The sequence below is a fragment of the Opisthocomus hoazin genome, chromosome 4 (assembly GCF_030867145.1).
Source record: "Opisthocomus hoazin isolate bOpiHoa1 chromosome 4, bOpiHoa1.hap1, whole genome shotgun sequence".
NCBI classification, from domain to species: domain Eukaryota; kingdom Metazoa; phylum Chordata; class Aves; order Opisthocomiformes; family Opisthocomidae; genus Opisthocomus; species Opisthocomus hoazin.
The window spans coordinates 65710239-65729293 of NC_134417.1; the positions used below are offsets into that span (position 1 = coordinate 65710239).

At 43.1% G+C, this 19055-nt stretch overlaps 2 protein-coding genes across 3 annotated transcripts in view; one reads left to right on the forward strand and one right to left on the reverse strand.

Moving 5' to 3' along the window:
* Positions 1–12224, reverse strand: part of UMAD1 (UBAP1-MVB12-associated (UMA) domain containing 1) — an 82730-nt gene extending 70506 nt beyond the window's left edge. For both annotated transcript variants that reach the window (XM_075419290.1, XM_075419291.1), the window contains exons 1-2: positions 12146–12224; positions 3242–3355 (exon numbers count right to left, since the gene is read on the reverse strand). In XM_075419290.1, the coding sequence (XP_075275405.1) occupies positions 3242–3323 (82 nt within the window). In that variant the 5' untranslated portion in view covers positions 3324–3355; positions 12146–12224. The remainder of the gene's footprint in view (positions 1–3241; positions 3356–12145) is intronic.
* A 21-nt stretch (positions 12225–12245) lies between these two features.
* RPA3 (replication protein A3) lies at positions 12246–17182 on the forward strand. The gene is made up of 4 exons (XM_075419292.1): positions 12246–12391; positions 12675–12749; positions 16013–16121; positions 16617–17182. The coding sequence occupies exons 1-4, from the start codon at positions 12293–12295 to the stop codon at positions 16697–16699; spliced, it is 366 nt and encodes a 121-aa protein (XP_075275407.1). The 5' UTR covers positions 12246–12292; the 3' UTR covers positions 16700–17182.
* Positions 17183–19055: the final 1873 nt, after the last annotated feature.

Here is a 19055-nt window from a genome sequence, read left to right on the forward strand (position 1 = left end):
TCATCTCAGAGGATGAAAAACAGCAGTTCCCACCTCCTTTTCTGTGAGGCTTTAGATGTTGGTACAAGTCTTACCACATTTGTTCTGCAGAGCTCCTTCTCTTCAGACATCAGCATTGAAACAGAAGGTACACGTTGGTTAACTCAACAGATCCAGGATTCACTTAAATACCACAAGTCCTTCTCCTTGTAGGGAAAAGATTTCAGAACACTTAATTTCTTATGTCTATGGCTATGTATGCTCTCTTGAGAGGAAACATAACAGGCAAAAATCATGCTTGCTCCAACAGGGAGAAGCACAATAAATAAGTGTTAATCCAAAATTTGCTTACTAGTTCTGGATGTCTCCCAAACATCTAGGACAGCACAGTAGGGAAAAGGGAGGTTTACAGAGCAGGAGTGTACCTTCACTATAAAATTCCTGCCAACCCTTCTGACCATGGCCACAGCCTCCCTGCATCTGTCCACTCCACTCTAACAACAATCCCATGCCTATCCTTTTTTACTTGGGAACTTGCTCTTAAAACTTTAAAAAACTCTACACCAAAATTGTTGAATATCAGAAAACAACCTTCAGGTGACAGTCACCTGCTCCCTATAAGTCAATAACGATACTCCCTACCACCTGTTAAGAAATCTGCACCTAAGGCTAAGAACAGAGCTCTGACATAATAGCCATTGGTCAGTACTGAAAATCCATGTTAATTTACACCTAAAAAATTGAACCAGGAAGCTGTGCTAAGTTTGAGGAGGAAACAGAAGTTAAATATGTTTACAAATCAGACTTATCAGCACCAGCAACTGAGCTGCTTCTCCAAGCCATTTACTCCATGCCAATTTACCACATAAAAAGATCCCTGAAAGAAAACAAACCAAAACCCAACAACTCTTAAATACGTGAGACAGATTGGACTTTAAAACACAATTTAAAAGTCTACAAAGCAGACTTGAACTCAGGCACAGTGAAAGACTCAGATCACGAGATCCTCAGAGACCTGCGCTGCCTGCAGACGCTCGGGAGAGACAACACAACCGTCCTGGCTGTGCACGCTGGGTGCCCCGCAGTGCTGTTTCAGGAGTTTGCCTGATCATCATGAATTGTTTTTAAAGTTAACATTCTGAAAGCCAGAATTCAAAAAACAAGTAAGTTTTCATGTAGCTTGGGGATTTTGAAGAGTAGTAATTTTTAAGGAATTTCTCACATCTTGTGGCTTTTATTATATAAAATAAATTCCAGCCTACCATCCATTCCTACTCTCTCTAGCCACAGAGAAGATGACAGGTGAGTGTCAGTATTTTGGTTTGGCACACAGCTAAAAATCTCCTATCAGATCTCAAAGATGCATGCAACTGGTAGTCCTAATCTCAGTCTAAAATCAGGAACTGAAAAACTGAGACAGCAATGCTGCTTCCCATTGTGTGTTTGGCAAGAAGGTCAGAAATTCTGCAAACATCCACATGGTGCTGATGGTTCCACTGCGGTGGGTAGTGAGTGTTTTTTGCTTAAAGTCAACTGGAGTATCATAGAATCACAGAATGGTTTGGGCTGGAAGGGACCTTTAAAGATCATGTAGTCCAACCTGCGTGCCATGGGCAGGGACATCTTCAACTAGATCAGGTTGCTCAGAGACCCGTCCAACCTGACCTTGAACGTTTCCAGGGATGGGGCATCTACCACCTCTTTGGACAACCTGGTCCAGGGTCTCACCACTCTCATTGTAAAAATTTTCCTCCTCATATCTAGTCTAAATCCACCATCTTTTAATTTAAAACCATTACCCCTTGTCCCATCTTAACAGGCCCTGATAAAAAGTTTGTCCCCATCTTTCCCATAAGCCCTCTTTAAGTACTGAAAGACCACAATAAGGTCTCCCTGGAGTCTTCTCTTCTCCAGGCTGAACAGCCCCAGCTCTCTCAGCCTTTCCTCATAGGAGAGGTGCTACAGCCCTCCGATCATTTTTGTGGCCTCCTCTGGCCCTGCTCCATCAGGTCCATGTCTTTCCTAAGCCAAGGGCTCCAGAGCTGGATGCAGGACTCCCGGTGGGGTCTCAACGCAGAATACAGAATCGGGACCAGCAATTGTGGGACATAAGCAAAGTCTGGGTGCAGAACTCTCTGCCTATTACAGAAATTGAAACTCTAAATGGTCTGCAGGCTTTTGGGAGATGACGATGCGTCTCCTTTGACCCTTCCACAATGGAAGTGCTAGAGTGATTTGATGTAGCCATTAAAACCAGTGCAGATAAACAAAATCTAGTGGAAGGCAGCCATTAAACATGACAACATAGAGTCCCAGATGTGAAACCAGATTTGATTTAAGGGAGAGCTATGACAAAGAACGTAAGTTCTCCTCAGCAGGAGTTCCAATAGTCTCTCATATTGTTAGATTCTGATAATCTAGAGGCTTTCACGACTTGACAATGCTCAAGATGTAACACTTAAATAGAGAAACACTGTAAAATTCCTGATAAGAACAAGTCAGTAAATCAGAGCAGCAAGTCAGTAAATCAGAGCAGCAGAAGCTGACTATTGATGATGACAGATTTACAAGGAGGAAAACACAAATTTTCAATAGAGGAAAAAGAAAGGGATCAGTTACAGCATTACAGCAATAAATTCTTTATCTTCTGCATGCTTGAGCCATCCTACAAGACTGTGAAAGAGCTTGATTAAAGCTGCAAACTTAGCCAGTTCACAAGCGAGTACACTTCAGATTATTTTTTGAGTGACAGCTTAATTTTCATCAAACGAAGAAAGAGTCAGATTCTGAGACAGAACATCTACATTCACCATGTAACCAGAGGTACACAGATGTTTCTTGGCTTCTAATATAAAAATACTTTGGAAGGTAACACTAAAAGGAAGGAACCAGAAAAAAAAACGTCCTCTAATGACTGCAGTAAGATATTCTCTTCCCACAACTCTGATCATAAAGCTAGAAGCCTCAACTTTGAGCTTTCTTGTTTTGTGAGGACGTAACTTCTCCTTGCTTACAATATGAGAGGAAACCAAGGAACTGCATTTTCAATGCTCTTGAATAAGAATTTATATCTATGTAAATAAAACTTCAGCTATTCTGTCCAAATGATGAGACTAGGAATATGAACTCCTTCAGGAAAACTAAGAATTCTGAACAATTTTTATCATGGCTTCTCTTAACATTTTACTTGGCCTAAGCATCTCAGAGAAATTTTTACATTTCAAGAATTATAAGAATCACTTTATACAGAATTACCACTTACCCACAATAACAAATCCATCTGCTTCTCTCTCTGGCACTGCAACCTTCTTTGAATCTTGACTTTTTCGGAAGAAGCTGAACATAGCCTCTATTTTTTTTTCTTCTAAGTCGCTATCTAAAATGAAAACAAAACATGTTTAATAAATAGAAGATAAGAGAATTTCCCATAACACCAGGCCAAAGGCCACACACATGATACCAGATTTGAAATATCAGGCATTTATATGTCAGACAGATTACCTTGCTGATGTAGCAATTTACTTCAATAAGCAAAAAGAGAGTGAAATATAAAAGACTTTTCTATTAAATTATGAATGGAGTAGAACCATTAAAAAAAACCCACTTCAACCTTTCTAAAGGAAAGTGAAAGAAGAAAACTCTCTTTAGCATTTATACAGCACATTTCCATATTTTTCTACTACTTTTAATTGTTGTTACACAAACTTTCTCATCAGAGTTCATTCTCAAGCATCTGAACTTTGAAGCCCAAAACATGATCCTATAGAAAATGCAGCTTTATAATACAGGAATACTTCAATGAAGCAAACTGCACTAGAGATATCCAGCCTTAAGTGTCTGTTCATCACTTACAAAGACAACCCACCCACCTCTACAATAGTAGCATAGCAGCTATTTTCATTTTTCCAGTTTGCAGTCTTAGAGATAGCTTAAAACTTATGTGTATTTGATTAACAGTTACCACTGATTCCTGTAAAAGAAACTGCAACAAAATCGTAGGTTGCATATTTTTCGTAACAATAATGCATTAAAAGAATCTTTCCAAAGCAGCTAAGAACTCAGAGTTCACAACAGCTAGAACAAACCAAGGAAAACAGTGGGATAAAAACATTAACTGCAAAAGATTATGTTCACTATCTGTTCTCTCTCAAGACTGGAAGATTACATAGAGGCAATTCTGAACAGCTTAAAATTATTTAAATTTAAAGGACAAATTTCTATTAAGAATCCCATGAGCATTAGCCAAAAGATAGGCAGTTGGGCCAGCTTTTACAAAATTCAGTCCTATGAACCACTCCATAAACATGGATATATCATGAAACCTTCTTTTAAGCAAATTCTCTAATTACTCTGAATTTTAAGATGCAAACTTAAGGAAGTTTCTCTTCTTCTGAGAAAAGTTATAAGCAAAGCTTTATGAGGAAGTGTTACTCTTGTGAAGAGCAACCAACAGAACTATACAAAGCAGGTATTCACAGGTTCAGCTTATTGAGAGGACCACCAGTGTACCACCACCCACTTTCTATTTTCTACCTATCTGGCACCACTGAAGGCAGCAATGGAGAGTCTGCCCAGCCTCCTCCCACAGTGTAGCTCCGTCCACAGTGCCAGGACAGTGAGAACAGGGGAGAGGCACCGCAGCAGCCATCACCCCTGGAAGGTGCGCTCACCTCCGACCCCAAGGGCCAAACTCAGATAACTGGACAACGCCAACCCAGAGCAGCCTGTGATCTGCTGAGACACTCTGTGTGCCACACGCAGAGGGGAAGGTGTAAACAAAGGTACGCGATGCTCTTCTCTACTAAAACTCTCCTTGCCCTCTACACTACCCTAGTGAGGCCCCATCTGGAGTACTGTGTCCAGTTCTGGGGTCCCTACTTCAAGAAAGATGAAGAGCTACTGGAGAGAGTCCAGCGGAGGGCTACAAGGATGATGAGGGGACTGGAACATTTCTCCTATGAAGAGAGGCTGAGGGAGCTGGGCTTGTTCAGCCTGAAGAAGAGAAGGCTGCGAGGGGACCTAATAAATGCTTACAAATATCTCAAGGGTGGATGTCAGGAGGATGGGGCCAAGCTATTTTCAGTGGTGCCCAGTGACAGGACAAGGGGCAATGGGCACAAACTGGAGCACAGGAAGTTCCGTCTGAACATGAGGAAGAACTTCTTCCCTCTGAGGGTGACGGAGCACTGGAGCAGACTGCCCAGGGAGGTTGTGGAGTCTCCTTCTCTGGAGATATTCAAGACCTGTCTGGATGAGGTCCTATGCAGCCTGCTGTAGGTGACCCTGCTTCAGCAGGGGGGTTGGACTAGATGACCCACAGAGGTCCCTTCCAACCCCGAATATTCTGTGATTCTGTGAAAACACCCATATAAAATTCGGAAAAGTGGGATAATGTAATTTCAAATTTGAAGCAGAGTTTGAGGAGCAGAATCCTGATTTACACTGCAGACACCAACACTGAAAGGAGAAGGGACTGACAAACCGATAGCAATGTCTAATACGCATCTCTAACAGAGAAAAGGAGTCCAATCTAAAGAAAAGAGGTGTACCGTGTCAAGTTTCGATAACATTATTTCACACTAAATTTAACAAAGAAGAGCCTTTAGCAGGTGGGGATGAGAGAAGAGTGCTACCATGTAGTGTTTGGGTTTAAAAAAAGTAAAAGAAAGATAAAAATCCTGGATTCATTATTTGCCGGAATTCCTCACTTCCCACCGAAATGTTCATGGCACCATAAGCGTGGTGCCCGAGCCAGTGACCTGTAACAATTAACCACACAATCAACACTGACTATTCACCAGACACAAACTGCCTCACACTCTGCCGTTACAAGCAATAGCAAACATTTCCATACTCCAGATCACAGAAAGTCCTGTACGAAGTGTAAGCACTGGCTTTCAGGAACAGTGTATAAACAGAACATGGCAAAAGCAGCGACGATTCAAACTGGGGCCTGACACCTGAGACTTAAAAAACTGAATACCCCGCGGGCTGGCCAGCTACTGCTTGCTTATGCTGACACAGTGCAATTTCTAGCAACCAACTAAACTACATGCATGTACACAAGAACAGAACAAACCATCCAGTCCTAGGTATGCAGTAATTCACTTATCTGCACTTTATTCCTTTTTGCTTGTTTTCCTACCTTACCACGTGAAATACTGATATTTCCAGTTCCGTGGAGATTACACAGTAGAAACTCCTAATTACCTCATTTATTCGTTACCTTCCCCCACGCCCAGGCTCAACACATGGCGCCAGCAGCATATTCCTTTTTCAGCCCTTGGGGAATAAGTCTTCTCCTGCTACCAATTAGGGTTGTCAGTCCCATAGCTCAAGTGGTAAAAACCTGTGCTGTAATGCTCAAGAGTCAGGTTTCTGCTCTGATGATGTATGAAGGAGAGGCAGTTGTGGAACAGTTTAAAATGCAATGTTACCTTCATCCTAAGTGTGCAACAACAAGAAGCAAAATCAACTTGATGTGTAAAATCTAACAGATTGCTTCGGTAAAGGCTCAGATTCTGGTCAGACACTTCAGGTGCCAGAGCTGCAGTTGCTCCAATCACATTTTTTTCTCTTTGAGATCTGTGTTATTGTACAGTTTTCAGCTCTATCACATAGTGTTCCCCTTCCCTTCTTTCTTGCACAAAGAAAAGCATCTTAATCAGTATATATGTGGCACAAAGGAGTTGTACAGGAAACCATGCATTTGTCGTCTTTTAAATCCTGCATGTTAAACATACCGAAAATTCACTGCTTAAAGGACAACAGACATTTCAGTTCATAGTAAATTAACAATCAGTACAATTTGATCTAGATGATTAATGTTACGAGCACTTTCACATACTAGGTTTTTTCCTGTTGTTGACTGAAGGCAGCCTGAGTATCCCAATTTTTCATAAAACTCGCAAAATTCATCTTATCTACATACATGAGGGTTGATCTTTACTTTGTAGTTTTCAGTTTCAGAAGTAGGTTTAACTGAATTCCACTGCCAGCAGTATTTCTCAAACAGAAAACAAAACCAAAACCCCCCATACATCCCTTTGCTTGAAGTAGAAAAACAAACAAAGGTAACAAAAGTAACCCTTAAGCTCGGGCCTCGAGTTCTTACGCTGTTAAAACCACTGGTCCAGCAGTAGAAAAATAGCATACATTGTGTTTTGTGATTGTGGATGTTGGGGAGGTGGTAAGGAATTCACATATTAAAAAGACTAATGTGCTTAGTGAGGCTTTTTCCTTCTTTGGGTGTTCACCGCATAGAAACAAAACCTGTGCTTGTAGATCTCAGGTCTATGTAACTGATGTGGAGGAAGGAGCTCGCCAACTGCTACTTGCAGTATTTCTGTACCTTTGCTGAACACAATATTAAGTTTAAACTAAATAACAAAGAACAACTAACAAAATAGAAGGGGGGCACAGAAACAAAAAGTAAAGCTGTGTACAGTATGGCATAGGTAAAGGAAAAGCTGTAGACAGGCAAATGCTTGTGATATTTGCTCTCTTGAGAATTTTATCAACTGTGGTACTTCAAAAGTAAACATACATCTCTCCAGCAACGGGAAATGCAACCACTAAATTTCTTGGATTACATGTTAAAAACAGAACAAAGGCCCTGTCCAACAAAAAACAAAAACCAACAGAGTTCAATGGAAACGCTTGTGCATTTAAGCACTTGCAGAATCAGGCTGGAGTTTTACTACTTGTAGATAAGATGAGGTTTCAGCTAACGAAAGCTGAGAACAACCGGTTTCTGCACAAGTTTCATTTCAGAGTAAAAACAAAATCTAAAGTTTGTGGACCTGGATGCATGATCACACAGACTAGAGAAAAAAGCACTTCATTGTGGGTTTTTTTTAAAAGCTGTCAGCACAAAATCACAGAAAATACACCCGCCATTCAGAGATAGTACCACGTCCCTGCAGTAATTTCTCCTATATAGCACAGCACTTTTCCCTTCCAGATGGGATTAATTTTATTTCTATAGGAGACCTGAAACTGAATTCACTGCCTAAAGATAAAAATCTCCCTTGGTAGGAATATGCAATTCCCTTCTCCTCATGTTTCCCCCTCACCAAAAACTGAATACAATTTTTTCTTTCTCCAGTCTCAATCACGGATAGTTAAGAATAATGCTTTTGGCACTGCTTCAGTCATTAGCAAGTAATAAACTGTGAACTACAGAAATTCTGTGAGGCTGCAAAACATATTTTGTCTTTTTGTGAGGCTCTGAGAACATACGTGGGATTGGACAAAGATGAGTTACAGAGCTGCACAAAGGAGTTAATTTATTCCTCCAGCATTTTGTCAGTCTCCTTTGACAAGAAGTATGGGCGACCTTTGAGACAAACCAATACGTTAAATACAACAAAATTTTTTCTATACAATGAAGATCCTAGCACATTTCACATTACTTTTCAGCTTTTCCCTGCATGTTCACAACTGACAAGAGGAGAAAGGTAATTTAACATTAAAAACACCAAAGATGCAGACTAAGATATTGAAGAGAGGATGCCCAGGAATACAGCAAAGCAGAATTGCAGTGGCACTGCCACTAATTACATAAATAATTAAATGAGGTCAGAACAAGACACAAAACTGACCTTGAAGAAAGAACTGGAGTAATTCCACATCTAGCCGTTTAAACTATATAATCTACGGAAGGAGAAAGCAGAGCAATTCTCTATTCCTTATTAGCATCTGCTGTGATTCAACAATAAAGTGGCAATCGCAAAAAGAGCAAGATATTCACAGGCCTGTACAGCCCTGCCTGTGATATGAAAACAACCAAATTAAGAGTCAAGAACATGCATGTCAAAAAGACTTCTCTGTGACACCAAAAGAACGGTTTAAAAGCTTTTGGCCTAGTGTAAGTTACTATGGGAAGAAGAAAAAAAAAAAAAAACAAAAAATAATTTCTTTAATCTGGCATTAACATTAGCCATATTCCTTTAGTTTGTGCTTCTTGAAAGCAGAAGAAAGGAAAAGTGTCAAGAAAAACACAAAGACAAAAAAGGGATATACATATTACAAAACGCTAACAGACTTTTTTACTTACATAAAATGTGAATATTTATTTTTAAAGCTTTTATGAAATTTAAGGGAAGCAGAAATACCAAGAACTGTGCAACACAGATTGCCATAGTATAAAAACACTCAAAGATGCTGAATCACAAAAATCAACCACAATCCAGTCAGACAATAAAAGCATAGGTGAAAAAGGGAAAGCCAGGAGTGAAATAGCAGTACTCAAACCAACGGCAACATTCAAAACCCTGTAAAAGACAGAAAATGCTGAAATAGAAAGCTAGGTGTTTATTAGATACAGTACTCAATAGGTTCAAACCTACTTCTTTCTCTGCAAACAGTTCTCTTGTGACTGCAAACCTTCAACAGCTGCTACGCATGATACAGACACATATTTGTAAGAACTCGTACAACATGTTGTTCTAACAGCTGACCCTTCAAATGTGGCAGACAAAGAGCCCTAGAAGAGCCTCTTTGCAGCAGCCTGCTGCATCTTGCTCCCAACTGTTACATTTATGAGAACTCTCCTTTAAAATCTCTGAAGGTGTGCTACGGAGATGGATATTCCCTTGCAAACAAACTACTGAAAAGGTGAATGGCATAGTGACGCTGAGTAGATGACAATCAGCTATGCCCCACTGAAGATACAACCCCACAGCACTCCTCTTCCCAGCCACATGCTGGTTCTGCACAGCTTCTGGCGGTAGCTTGCTTCCCTGGCAAGCTGGTTCAGCTTGTCGAGCCTTCAGAACACTAACCCAGCCAACTAACAAAAACCACTTCATGCTGGTTAGGAAGCTGAACTAAACCGAGGCTGGTGAGAAGAGACAGCCAGCACACAGGCCGTGTTGGGATTGCCCTTGTAAGCCGTGGCAGTGCTATATTTTCTCAAGTATTTCCTGAAACACCAGTCCTGGAAACGGAAAGGAAATCACAGAACCACAGAATGGTTGAGGTTGGAAGGGAGCTCCAGAGGTCATCTTCTCCAACCCCCTGGTTAAGCAGAGTCCCCTAAAACTGGTTGCCCAAGACCATGTCCAGACAGCTTCTGAACATCTCCAAGGATGGAGACTCCACAACCTCCCTGGGCAACCTGTGCCAGTACTCGGTTACTCTCACAGCGAAAAAGTGTTCCCTGATGTTCAGAGGGAACCTCCTGTGTTTCAGTTTGTGCCCATTGCCTCTGGTGCTGTCACTGGTCACCACTGAAACGAGCCTGGCTCCATCCTCTTCATGCCCTCCTTTCAGGTATTTATATGCACTAATAAGATCCTCCCTGAGCCTCCTCTTCTCTAGGCTAAACAGTCCCAGCTCTCTCAGCCTTTCCTCGTACGTAAGGTGCTCCAGTCCCTTCACCACCATTGTGGCCCTTCACAGGACTCTCTCCAGTTTGTCCACACCTCTCTTGTATCCAGAACTTGTACCCAGCACTCCAGGTGTGGCCTCACCAGTGCTGAGTAGAGCGAAAGGATCACCTCCCTTGACCTGCTGCCAATGCTACATCTCATGCATCCCAGGATACCATCAGCTACCTTTGCTGCAAGGACAACTGGGAGGAACCTCTCCACGCATGGGACAGGGAAACACACAGAAAAAGACAAGATGCGTGGTGAGAGTGCCACGCCCAAATGCTAGCTCTGTCTTACACCCATCAGTTGCTCTGACCGTGGGGATACAGCGTAAGCTCTTTAATGGTGAAATTAAATTAAACTAAATTAATAGAATAGAATAGAATAGTTCAGCTGGAAGGGACCTACAACGATCATCTAGTCCAACCGCCTGACCAATTCAGGGCTGACCGAAAGTTAAAGCATGGTATTAAGGACATTGTCCAAATGCCTCTTAAACACTGACAGGCTTGGGGCATCGACCACCTCTCTAGGAAGCCTATTCCAGTGTTTGACCACCCTCTCACTAAAGAAATTATAGAATTACAGAATGCTTTGCTATTTTTTTATAGAATGGCAATGTTTCCTCATGTCCAGTCTGAACCTCTCTTGGCGCAGTTTTGAGCCATTCCCACGTCATAGCAGAATCATATAATGGTTTGGACTGGAAGGAACCTTTAGAGGTCATCTAGCCCAACCACCCTGCAATGAGCCGGGACGTTTTCAACTAGATCAAGTTGCTCAGAGCCCCGTCCAATCTGACCTTGAAGGTTTCCAGGGATGGGGAATCTACCACCGCTCTGCGCAACCTGTGCCAGTGTTTCACCACTCTCATCATAAAAAATTTCTTCCTTATATCCAGTCTAAATTTACCCTCTTTTAGTTTAAAACCATTACCCCTTGTCCTATCACAACAGGCCCTGCTAAAGAGCCTGCCCCCATCTTTCCTATAGGTCCTCTTCAGATACTGAAAGGCCACAGTCAGGTCTCTCTGGAGCCTTCTCAAGGCTGACCAGCTCCAACTCTCTCAACCTTTCCTCATAGCAGAGGTGTTCCAGCCCTCTGATCATTTCTGCAGCCTCCTCTGGACCCGCTCCAACAGGTCCATGTCTTACTTGTGCTGAGGGCTCCAGAGTCGGACACAGGACTCCAGTGATGATGATGATGGAGGTTTAGGATACAATAAAGAGCTGCACCAAGGTTGATCTGGCACCCACAGCATGCTGCTGTCTTAACACCGTTACAACGGGATGCACTTCCCGGAACACTACTCCTCCTATTTTGCAACGACATCTACCCAGAGCAGAGATGCCCCCTTAGTCAGCCTGGCGTATAAAGAACATGGTGATTTACTCAAGAATGCAACAGTCTCCTGTCACTGGGTACCAGGGGAGAGAGCTCAGCACCCCCCTCTCCACGTCCTCTCCTCAGGAAGCGGCGGAGAGCAGCGAGGTCACCCCTCGGCCTCCTCCTCTCCAAACTAGACCACCAACTGCACGCAATGCTCGAGTAAAGCCCGGTCTCTAAAGGGAAAGGGGAAACGGCCGTTAGGTGAGGGAAAAACGTGAGGTAATTTAAGAAAAAAAGAAAAAAAAAAGAGAGTAAATGACAGGATAGGGCTGGAAGGGGCCGGCCGGGCCGCGGCGGGGAGGCCGGCGGGAGACCGAGCCCCGGGGAAGTCAGGGCTTCCCCGGGGCTCGGTCCCCCGCCGGCCTCCCCGCCGCGGCGACACTCGCCCCGCTGTCACCCACCGGCCCGGCCGCCCGCCGCCGCCGCTCACGAACCGCCGCCGCCGCTTCCGGATCGCGTCAGGCGAAGCGGAAGTCCCGCCCCCGCCCCCCCGTTGCCAAGGGTAGCGGCGCCCCACCCCTCGACAAAGGGCGGGAAATCGCTCCGAGATGGGGGACGTCCATGAGGTGCCGCGGCCCCGCATCGCCACCGGTCACCTGGCGCAGCACATCGGGAAGCCCGTCTGCTTCGTGGGCCGCGTCGAGAAGGTCCGCGATCCGTTCCGCGGTTGGGCCTGCGCTGCGGGGCCTCCGGGGCGGGAGCCGCGCCGTCGGCCTGGGTAGGGCCTTGCTCCGGGCTGGGGCCCTGTCTGTGGGGAGGTCCGGTGTGGGGAGGCCGCATTACCTGAGGGAGGCCGGCGGCTCCGGTCAGCCCCGGGGCAGGGCGGGAGGCGGTGGGGTCGGTTGGAGGAAGGCCCGCTGCGGGGTTCTAGTTGGGGCAGGTAAACCCGTAGCGCTTGCGGCTGCCTGTTGATCCTGATGTCGTCTGTAGATTCACCCTACGGGGAAGCTCTTCGTGCTCTCGGACGGAGAAGGGAAACACACGACCGTGGAGCTGAGCGAACCTGTAAGTTTGGAAATACTTGGCGGTGCCCCTGGTGGGTGCCGGGGGTGAAGAGGCCTGTGCGTGCCTTCCCAATATGGAGTTTTCAGTCAGGAAAAAAATACATGTCTGGTTTTGCTTTTTGTTTCCTGAGATTTTGTCCCTTCTGAAACCTGTGTATGCCTTGAACGTGTGGAGTTTTTACTCAGGGAAAAAAAAATCTCAGATTTTCTTTTTTCCTTGTGAGGTTTTGTCCCTTGTGAAACCTGTGCATGCCTTTCAAGTAACCATGGTGACTAATATTTGTATGTATTTTAATGAGGCAAACTAACAGTTAAGAATAAGGTTATAATTTAAGGATTGTTACTGACTCATGAAAAAGTATCTGAGTAGTAGCTAGTGTTCCAGATAAAGAACACATGATGGTTACAGACTTGTTGGACTGAGGAGGTTGCTGATAGGTGGAGAACATTAGATCATCTCTAATCAGAAGAACAAATACTTGGTAGCTTTAACCCAGGACATGCTGGATCAACTGGACCTTGAGAAGGTTAATTAGGATGTTTTATGTATGCTGAAAACTTGGCAGAAGAACTGACTATTCATGTGTCATTAGTTGCTACCCTCATTGTAACAGTAAAAATCACACCCCCTGAGTTGAAGACCCTGGCCCAGGTAAAGACCCTTACCCACTGAGCATCCCTAGTGAATTTTAGGAGTACTATATCTTTAAACTGAAGTGAGAAGGCAACTAACCAGTGGTAGTTAGGTGGGTATGGCTAACAGGTGGTACTAACTATGCACAGAATAGAACAGTGTCTCCTCTCTAAACATTGTGTGTTTCAGGAGTTATTTTCGATTTCAGGTAATACACGTATTCAGTTTTTAGTCAGGAAAAAAACCAAAATCCCTGGTTTCTCCCTTTTATGTTTCATGCTTCTTACATCTTCCAGCTAACTTGCAGTCTTCATATTAAATAACTGCTTTGGTCTTCATCGGTTTTCAGCCGGTGTTAAGAGAGAATTCATTCCTTGTCAGACACATTCCTGTTTCACTACTTTGTCTTAACTCTATTTGTTGTTTACAGTATAATAAATTCTACTACATGTATTAGCTCTACTTCCTTTTGCTTTATATGCCTAGCAGAATATTTTGTGAAGATAATCCAAAAAACCCAAGAATATGATGTTTTCAAGAGTCTTTTGAGTTGATGTTTGTCTATATTCTTAGAGCGCTTGTCATAGCCCCTAACTACAAGAAGGACATGGAGGTGATAGAGCATGTCCAGAGAAGGGCCACAAGGCTGGTGAGGGGTCTAGAGAACAAGTCTTACGAGGAGCGGCTGAGGGAACTGGGACTGTTTAGTCTGGAGAATAGGAGGCTGAGGAGGGACCTTATCGCTCTCTACAACTACCTGAAAGGAGGTTGTAGTGAGGCAGGTGTTGGTCTCTTCTCCCAAATAACTAGCGATGGGACAAGAGGCAAGGGTCTCAAGTTGCATCAGGGGAGGTATTAGATTGGATATTTGGTAAAATTTCTTCACTGAAAGAGTGGTCAGGCACTGGGACAGGCTGCCCAGGGAGGTGGTGGAGTCACCACCCTTGGAGGCGTTCAAAAAAACGTGTAGATGTGGCACTTCAGGACATGATTTAGCAGGCATGGTGGTGCTGGGTTGACGGTTGGACTTGATGATCTTAGAGCTCTTTTCCAACCTACGATTGTATGATAGTATTCTAATAAATGTCATAGTTAGCTTGAAGCATTCTTTCTTAAAAAAAAAAAAAAAGTAGCAATTAATGCGCTGGATGTAAGATATGCTAATAACTACTGCACAGAAATATTGCTTTCTTTGTTATCACGTACCAGTAAGGAAATAACACCCTGGCATTCTGTTCTGTCTTTATGGGGTTTTTTTTCCTCTAAGAAGTGTTGCAATTAAAAGATTATTTTCATCGTGATGGCAAATGCTCCAGCTTAACTGAGCCTGTGTGTAGTCTTTCCACATCTTTTTCTCTGAATGAGTTGTTAAACGCTGAGAAATCTGGCTATTTCCATGTGAAATGATAGCACATGATACTCTCTGACTTTGAAGACAGGAGTCTCACCTTGTTGGTGGAAAGTGCAGTTTGATCTCTCAGAGAGTTTTGTCTTATAAATGTGAAGCTTGCTAACATCGTCAAACTTCAAGAAAATGCATTTCCTACAAGTTCTGCTTGTACCTTCACTCTTTCTTGAGCTTATGAAAAGGTTTCCTGCCTTGGATTGTTAAATCTTAAGATGTCAGCATCTGACCAACGATTCCACAGCTTCCTGTAACTGAGCAAATAGCCAAATTTCATAAATGCATAGCTGCAATGTTAGATACTTCGCAGTCTGTATTGGTGTGTAAGGGAGGAGAAACCGGTGTGTGCAGAAAAAACGTGCCAGGTCAGTCTCTCTGGTTTGCCTGACGTAAATGGAGGAGCTGCTGTATTTGCAAATAAAAATGCTTTCTAACTTTTCCTCCCTTTATTTATGTGTGTGTAGTTCCTCCTTTCAACAGAGGAAAAAGTTATGGGAAGGGGAGGGAATCTATTGCTGTGTTCCAGGGAACTGGCTAGAAAGTTAAAAGTAAGAGTTGCATATTGGAAAAATGTTACTGAAATAGTACTGCCCTCTTAAAATTAGTATCTTAAAAAAGAAAGGAAACATGTTCAAGCTATATGATTTTGGAGTAAGATAAAATGTTTAGGTTGTTTTTTTCCACTGTGTTCAACCAAAGGCTTGTTGTTGCCAGTGTCTTTGTATTCTGAACACTTACTGACAGATTACATTAGAAATAATTTCCAATTATACCTCCTGAATCTGGAATATTGGAACTGCTCTCTGGGATGTGTGACACCTCCTTAGCTATTAGAGTTCTATAATTTACTCATGTTTGAATGTAATGCATTAAAATCTAGATTCTTCTGCTCACTGTGTCCTAGAGGAGTCTCTGCTCAGTGATTAAATGACACAGTGTTATATACTTACGAACTGGTGTCTGCCCTCTGATGCCACTTCGTATTTTTTTTGTGTCAGTACTGAACTGGTTGTTACAAAACCTGTAAATCTTAAGCAGCTCAAGGCTCTTGTGGGTTTTTTTGGGAGATGGACAGGGGTGTTCAGTAGTACTGTATTGTTTGACATGGAACACAATCTGTTGTCATGAACAGACTCAGTTGTGGACAGTTCCTAGCTGAAGTGCTGTGCAGTAGAGACAGCAGCTAATTTAGTGATACTGGTTGCATATTTGGTATGTCTTCTAGCTAGATGAAGAGATCTCGGGAGTTATTGAAGTGGTGGGAAGAGTAACGAATCAGGCAACCATCATGTGCATGTCATATGTCCAGTTCAGAGAAGATAAAAGTCCATTTGGTAAGTAAGAATACACATTATGACACATTCATTTTGTATTCTGAAATCTTCAGTAAGTGCGATGGGAGAGCCTGATTGGTTACCTTTTCTTACGGACAAGGTGTTTCTTCAAGCTGCCAGATATGGAGTGGAATGTCGAAAAGGAGAGTGTCATGGGAAAAATTCTGTACCAAGTACTCTGTTTTAATGTCAAACTGTAGAGACTGACTTGAAGCTGGAGCCAGTCTAGATCATGGTCTGGTCATTCTCCCACTCGCAGCCTCGTGGTTCTTGCCTTGCATTGGGCTGTGTGTGACTCTGCACCTAGCAGGCCTAAAAATGACCCTCCCAAAAGCAAGCAATGGGAGTGTGGCTGCCTTGGGAAAACTGGGGAGGAGGTGCGGGGCTGGGAACACTCAGCTCTACTGCTTTAGAATAAGCAGTGCTTTAATGCTCTCATTTACTTGTGGGGAATTTAGTTTCTGCATCATAACAATTTTCTTTGCCCTCTTTCAGATTTGGAACTCTACAATGAGGCACTAAAAATTATTCATGAATTCCCTGAATACTTCCCGTTCGGTGCTGGGAGGAACAACTGATTTTTCTTGGCATATATTTAGCGCTTCAGATGGGACAACAGTACTGTAGCTTTCTTGCCTGACAGCATGGTAACAGTTACATTATTTCCAACAAATATACTGAAAAGATGCAGTTACATGTGCTATGCATGGCCAGTGAAGAATGTTTTCTTTGAAAATTAATTTATGCAGCAAGGAGAACACTTCTGTGGGTATCTCACTGTCTGTATATGTTTAACACTTTTGCATCCATGAGGATTGTTCTTTTGTGGGATTGGACTTGCTGGAAACTGAAGTTTTGTAGGATTCTTTTTGTTGTTGTTGATAGAGGTTCTAGGATACTTGACAGGAAACTTGTATTGAAGACATTTGGTGGGGTTTTAATGTAAATATTTTTTAATTATTATTTCATTTGCTTTGATACGAATTTATTGAATGTGGGGAGGGTATTTTGCATTTTGAAAATGGTCTCTTCTCCAATAAAAAAGATCTGACTACATTTAATTATTTGTGTCAGTGTTACATGTCAGAGTGCTGTTTTCAGTGTTACGTGGTGACTCGTGTTGTGTTTTGCCTGACACGGGTAATTTAATTTGAACAACGGGGAGTGCGAGGTACTTGCCTTTTGTAGTGGTGTCAAACATTTGGAAGATGTTTAGTTAGGCTTGGGGATTTCAAGCACTGTGGAGTTCCCATCACAACCTTTGTTCTTGGGGGGAGTCTAAGCAGAAGTACCAGGCTTCAGCCAGCATGTCATGATGACTTTAACCAGATAAACTTTCACGCAATTCCCAACTTTGTTACTATCCAGGCTACTTGCAGCACATAGCAGAATTCCTACATCTCTTAAGGTAACACAGTCGAAGTAAAAATCTAACTTCGGAAGTATTCTCTGTGAATAAATAAATAATATTTCTAAGTAAACTCGCTTATAGCCATGTTCATTAACCTTTCATACAAACAGGTTTCAGGATTTAGTGTCTTACGAAGATTGCTAGCTTTATGCTTATTTAGAGGCATCTCCCTTTTCAGTCAAGGAATTTCTTTGTTTTAAAGACTTTTTAATTTATCAAAGTTACTGCAAACTAGGCGGATGATCAAGTTAACAGGTGATGTATTTTCTTTCCCTATACTTAGAAGGCAGACAGTGACACTGTCACTGGGAAGGAGGGGGGCTTCTGAAGTGTGAGTTGGCCTCGTAATCAACAACACGAGGTCAACGCGGCATACCACACTCCGGCCTGTAGTGCGATTGCTGCTATATTGCAATGCCTAACAGTATTCGGCAAAATAAAAGGGCGTTGCTAATAACTGCATGCTTGTTTTCCTAGCATTTAAGTCTTCTGTATTACTGCACTTTTGTGCATGTATGTATGTTATGTAAAATGTTATGTGCAAATAGTTTTTGGTTACCAGGACTATCCAGGCCTAGTAAAATAATCTGCCCCTAGACGGCTGTAACCCTGTACCCCCACACAGAGACCGTCCTTGGGTGTGTGGTCTTGTGCGTGAATATTTGAACACATCCCAGTGGAAACTGCTACAGTTTGTCAGTCATGCTCGTGCAGTCCCGCAGCGAAACTGCACAGCGCTTGCCTAGCCACACAGCAACAAGCTTCCACTGTGGGCTTTTCATTCAACTGTGCCCCTAGACTGTGAAGAGGAGCTGGCAGCTTCTCTGGGAGGACACAAGGGTGGTAAAAGCAGGGTACTTGGGAGAAGAAAGGGGGATATGAAGTGCATGGCATCATCGGGGTGGACTGGCAGGGGTTCCTGTCACTTGGAGCTGGGCAGCGAGCCTACTGCTCCCACCATGCTTGTGACTGACTTCTGGGACCTAGCACCTTTGTTGCAAAGGGAATGTTTGGAGCACCCTTCCTAACGTTGGCATGGGGGGCACTGTCACATTGCCTTCTGTAACAGCTGGCATAGTTGACAGGATCCCAATCTAAGTAAACACAACTGCAAAAAATGAATCTGGTGTAGAAGGCATGGGGAAGCAAGACAGCTGTTAGAAAGGTGGAGAGGGGATTGAGCAGATCCCAAACTGGGTTCCTATGGCTGCAGTGGAGGTTAGGCTTTAGCAGAAGCTGGTTACTAAGCACTTCAAAAACAGGAGGCAGCCTAAGGCTGGTTCAGTCTTCATGAAAGAGTTTTGAAGTTGGAGAACTACGTTCTGAGAAACAATTCTCAAACCATCAGTCCATTTTAGCTGTCCAGCAGCCTAAACTGTAAATAAAAGCTATGAAACAGAGGTAATAGAGAGCTTTATGTAGGGAACCTACACATGGGATGAAAGAACATCTGCATTTGGGGAGGGCAATGGCACAGCTGCATCCCACCAGCCCTTGTGTGGAGCCATAAGATTGCCGCTGTT

What these genes read in the sequence shown, in the direction of transcription:
- RPA3 (XM_075419292.1), top strand. Translation starts at nt 12,293, where the DNA reads ATGGGGGACGTCCATGAGGTGCCGCGGCCCCGCATCGCCACCGGTCAC. An exon ending in TCGTGGGCCGCGTCGAGAAG is followed by an intron (nt 12,392 to 12,674) that starts GTCCGCGATCCG and finishes TGTCGTCTGTAG; the next exon opens with ATTCACCCTACGGGGAAGCT. An exon ending in AGAAGATAAAAGTCCATTTG is followed by an intron (nt 16,122 to 16,616) that starts GTAAGTAAGAAT and finishes GCCCTCTTTCAG; the next exon opens with ATTTGGAACTCTACAATGAG.